Source organism: Rattus norvegicus, chromosome 7, assembly GCF_021556685.1.
Source record: "Rattus norvegicus strain SHRSP/BbbUtx chromosome 7, alternate assembly SHRSP_T2T, whole genome shotgun sequence".
In the NCBI taxonomy this organism is placed as follows: domain Eukaryota; kingdom Metazoa; phylum Chordata; class Mammalia; order Rodentia; family Muridae; genus Rattus; species Rattus norvegicus.
This window is the reverse complement of record NC_141540.1, coordinates 15,057,819-15,062,500: the sequence shown is the minus strand read 5'-3', so window position 1 is coordinate 15,062,500 and position 4,682 is coordinate 15,057,819. Positions and strand designations below refer to the sequence as shown.

Here is a 4,682-nt window from a genome sequence, read left to right as displayed (position 1 = left end):
AACCGCTGAGCCATCTCTCCAGCCCTGCAGCACTCACTCTTACTGCCCAATCCCCCTCCTCTTCCTAACCACTGCACCACCTGCCCCTCCCTGAGGGAACTCCTGTCACGTCTTGGCCAAGTTAGAATGAAACCGTGGAAAGGCCAGGTTGAGAGGAAGATGGGGCACTCACCATTGGGATGCGGCTACGCTTGAGCACGGACCGCAGGCGACGGCTGATGCGCCTGAAGCACTCGTGGGGTGTGAAGACCGGGTCCTCTGTGAAGGCAGCAAGTGCTGGAGGCCCGAAGTGAGCCCAGGCCACGCCCACAGCCTAGCCACCCACCAGGGAACCCCGCCTTCGGCTCTTGGGGGGGGGGGGGCAAGGTATCCAAGCAATACACAAGCAAGGCTACACAGCTACAAGGCTCTGCCCCTGGGTAGGTTGGCCCTGCCCCATTCAGGCCCCACCTCTCCGCCGGTCCTCCCCGCGGCCAGGCCTGCGCCTCCGCTTGCCCTGGTCCTCATCCTCCAAGTAACGGAGCACTCGCTCTTGCTCTTCTCCCGAGCGGTTCATGAAATCATTCCAAACCTGGAAGACAGGGATGCAGGCTAGCCCCGAGGCCCCTGGGTCTATTTCCTCACTTGATAAATGGTCACACACGAGGCTACCTGGCACACAGGAGCCCATCTGTAAACCACTCGCTCCTGTGCGGCAGGGGTTGGATGCTGGAACTGGGGTTTCAAAGGATGTATATGAGTTCAGCAGGCACGACCCACTCACACACCATGAAAGTCCCAGTGACAAGCTATCATGTGTATAAAATACTATCTAAATGGGTCCATTAACAGGAAGAGCTGATGAACCCAGGATCTGGCAGGGGAGGGGTGGGGCACATCTCAGGGCCTGCAGGGGGCCTTAGGGTCTCACCTCCACATAGGTGGCATTGCTGCAAGCCTCGGCGAAGATGCCAGGTACTGCAGGAGGAGTCAGGTCCCCATCTTCCACCCCCGGAGGGCCCCCAGCTGTCTCCAGCAGTGTTAGGAGGTACTGGGCTAGAAGGAAGAAAGTTCAGGGTCCCTACTCTCTTTTCCGGTCTCGAGTTTTATTTTTTACTTTTTTACCCATCTAGTCTCTAGAACCCCATCTATCTCTCTTTGCCTTGCTGAACTCCTCCACGCCCTCTGAAGCCCTGTTCTCATGCCTGACCGCTGTGGGGTGTTCCACAGCAAGGGAAACATGACGGATACACTCCCTGCTTACTGTTCTCCAAGCGCTGCAAACTCTTCCGTCCCTTGGCTTTGGGCACCAGGTCCGAATTCCGCACAGCCTGATTGATAAAATGTTGCTTGCGCCTGGAAGCTGAGACCCTCTTCGCCTGTGAGCCGCTGAGCGTAGGGAGGCAGCCAGGAAGGGACCTGTGTTCCAGGCGAGGAGGTCATTAGGACCGAGAACAAATTGGCTTGGTTTCCCTGGCAACAAGGGACTTAACCCCAGGACACAAGCTTTGATGCAAGATGGGTAAACTGAGGCTCGGAAAAAGGAAAGCACGTGCCCAATCAGACAGAAAAGTGGTAACCTCTCCAGTCACAGCCAACCTTCCAGATTTAAGCTGTAAAGACATCAAGGCCTGCCTGCCCTCTGCACTCCAGGGGTCACCAAAGCTGTGGAAGCGAACCCTCTGCCCCGTGCAGAGGTAAACCAGAAAATGGGACCAGACAAGAAACTAGTGGGGGACCGGGCAGCTAATCTCCCCAGGAACTCCTTGGCCACCCTCAGAGCTAACTGCCTGGCTCCAGAAAATAAGTGTTAATCCTGCAAAGGGATTAGCCAGGCACCCAGCATCTAAGGCACTTGCTTGGCAGGAGAGAGTAGTCTTGCAGAAGCCTGTGGCTGAGGAAGCCCTCGTGGAGAGGAAGAGCAGTGGCTGGGAAAAGCAGGCACCAGGGTCCCCATCAACACCATGTCCACCCTCCTGGCTGCCTCCTTCAAGCTGGGGTCATAGCCTGGAGCTCCAGCTCTGGTAGGGTATGTCCCTTCATTCCCTTCAGGCCACTGTGGCTGCACTGAGGTCTCAGTGGCCCCTAGGGGTTGGAAAGGGACACCTGCCTGCCTGGTTCCCTCCCAAGGGGGGTGGGGGTCAGTCCCCCCACTCTACACTGTCTCTGAGCAGGGGGAGGCCTGAGGTGAGCACAGCTATAAACTTTCTACTGGGTGCTATGCCTACACTCAGGGCTCTATCAACTCTGAGGTCCGAGGCTGGGCCACCTCTGCCCTAGCTTCACTTCTGTAACTGGTGCTGCCTGATAACAAACCACAGCTGTCCTACAGGAAGGACAGACACACAGCAAGGGAAAGGGGGAAGTCTTCTGGACAGATGTGAACCTGGGACCTGGCCTGGACAACGGAACCTTCTCATACCAAAGCCAGGCTGTGATGTGCCTGTTCCCATGCCCACCGTGGCTCCCAGTGCCCACCGTGGCTCCCTAGTACGTGAAGGTGAGCCCTTGATGCTCCTTGGCCTGATACTGCAGCAAACGGTCTGGGCTCAGTCCTAAAGGCTTTAGTGGCATCTCCACCTTCTTGGGGGCCCCAAGAACCCCAGGAAACAGAATTGCTGCCCGGATTAAAACTTGGCAGAGACTTCTGCCACAAACACCTCTCCCGGTTCTGCCTGATTCGGGTTTCCATCTGAGTGTCACCTCCCAGAAGGTGGCACGGCCCGTCCAATCAGCACTTGTCACTGCTATGCCAACTGGGGACTAGCTGGTTTGGGGTGTTTATTCCCTAGCTCCTCCTCACAGAGCTTCCCCCGTGTCTAGCTGGGCTCACATGCAATGGGACGCCAGAGGTTTGCTGAGCTAATGACCTAAACTTCTGGAGTTTGCTGAATGAACACTGCTTTCCTTACGGCCAGGTCACCTCTCAGAGAGTGACACTGAGGGCCCAGGAGAGGTGGCCGAAACACAAAGCAGACGTAGCAAATCTGATCGGTGAGGCTCTCGGAGAACTCAGTCCTTTCTGGCATCCTGCAGGTTGAGTAATGGGACCCTGGCTCACCTGTCGCACCTTGGATACAAACACACCCTTCTTTGGCAAACACTCCCGGAAAGGCAGAAAACCCACTTCCCCAACAGGAAGCAGGGCGGCAGTGACTCAGGCGACTCGGGCCCTCGACACCCAGCAGGCAGGTGGATGCCAGGGTGAGGCCCTGTGGGAGTAATTCACCAAAGCCTAAACTTACACTAAAGTCACAGCAAGGACACTCAGGCAGCAAGGCACAGTCCCAGGAGGCAGGAGGATCAGCTCAGGGTCACCCTCAGCTACACACTGAGACTGAGGCCAGCCTGGGCTACATGAGACTCTGAGTCAAATAAACAAAACAGGCTGGGAGGACAGTTCAGTGGTTACAGCAACGGCCCCTCTTGCAGAAGGACCAGGGTTCCGTTCCCAGCACCAACATGGCAGCTCAGAACCATCCATAACTCCAGGATCCATCTGACCTCGGCAGGTGCCAGGCACGCGAGTGGTGCACACTCATATGTACACACCTACATATGTATAGACAAAATACCCAGAAACAGAAAATAAAATATTAAAAATAAATAAACAAACTCCAACAAAGCAAGGTAGAGCCAAATAGAACTCTAGCTTGCTGGACACTGTGGGGAAGGGAGGACTTTGCCACCCCATCCCCAGTTGAGCAGGGTCACTGTCCATATCCAGATGGGGGAAACCGAGGCACAGAAAGAACTCAGCAGGCTGGCCAGGGGGCCAAGGCAGCTCCTGACCCACAAACGCAACCGTTAGGGCCATGGGTCACAGGACCTGAATTCCTGAGTAGTCACGTACAACCAGCTGCACATCGCTGCTACAGGCTACACCACATCCCACCACTCTGGGAACTGACCCCCAGAGACATGGAGTGACCACTGCCAGGGCAGGGTTGGCAACAGGGACCACAGAGGCTGGGTAATGCCGGTGGCGGTGGTTCTCCCCATCCAGCGGGGTAGGAAGGGGAACGAACAGTGAGCCCTCCCAACAGAAGCCCAAACAGGAGGCCCCTGCATCTGTGGGTGAGCAGCAGAGAAATGGGTGTGGGCGGAGGAGCGGCAGAATGCATCCAGGGAGAAAGGTTGGGGAGGAGGACAACACGGAGGAGAGGAAAGAGAAGAGAGGAAAAGGGGGAGAGACCCCAGCCTGGGGAGGAGGAGGGGACCCCAGCCTGGGGAAGAGGAGGAGGAAGAGACCCTAGCCCTGGGAGGAGACCCCAGCCTGAGGAGGAGGAGGAGGAGACCCCAGCCTGGGAAGGAAGAGGAGGAGGAGGAGACCCCAGCCTGGGAAGGAGGAGGAGGAGGAGGAGGAGGAGGAGGAGGAGGAGGAGGAGGAGGAGGAGGAGGAGGAGACCTTAGCCCTGGGAGGAGACCCCAGCCTAGGGAGGAGGAGCAGGAGACCCCAGCCTTTGGAGGAGGAGACCCCAGTCTTGGGGGGGAGGAAGAGGAGGAGGAGAAAGAGACCCTAGCCTAGGGAGGAGATCCCAGCCCGGGGAGGAGGAGGGAACCCAGAAAGAGCCCAGCCCCACGGCCCTGCTCACAGCCTGGTCCCCGCGCTCGGGGTAGCCTCAGGGCCGCCTTCTGGGTTGTCCAGAGCCACCATGGCCTGCAGCCGCAGTTGCAGCCCGGCCGGAGGCCGCGGAGGAAGT

General features: G+C 57.6%; 1 protein-coding gene across 2 annotated transcripts in view; it reads right to left on the bottom strand.

Moving 5' to 3' along the window:
- The window catches only part of R3hdm4 (R3H domain containing 4), a 7,152-nt gene extending 2,470 nt beyond the window's left edge, over positions 1-4,682 (bottom strand). The window contains exons 1-5 of one of the 2 annotated variants that reach the window (XM_087557767.1): positions 4,575-4,682; positions 1,244-1,398; positions 911-1,035; positions 451-571; positions 173-258 (exon numbers count right to left, since the gene is read on the bottom strand). In XM_087557767.1, coding sequence (XP_087413893.1) covers positions 173-258; positions 451-571; positions 911-1,035; positions 1,244-1,398; positions 4,575-4,636 — 549 coding nt within the window. In that variant the 5' untranslated portion in view covers positions 4,637-4,682. 2 annotated transcript variants of the gene reach the window in all.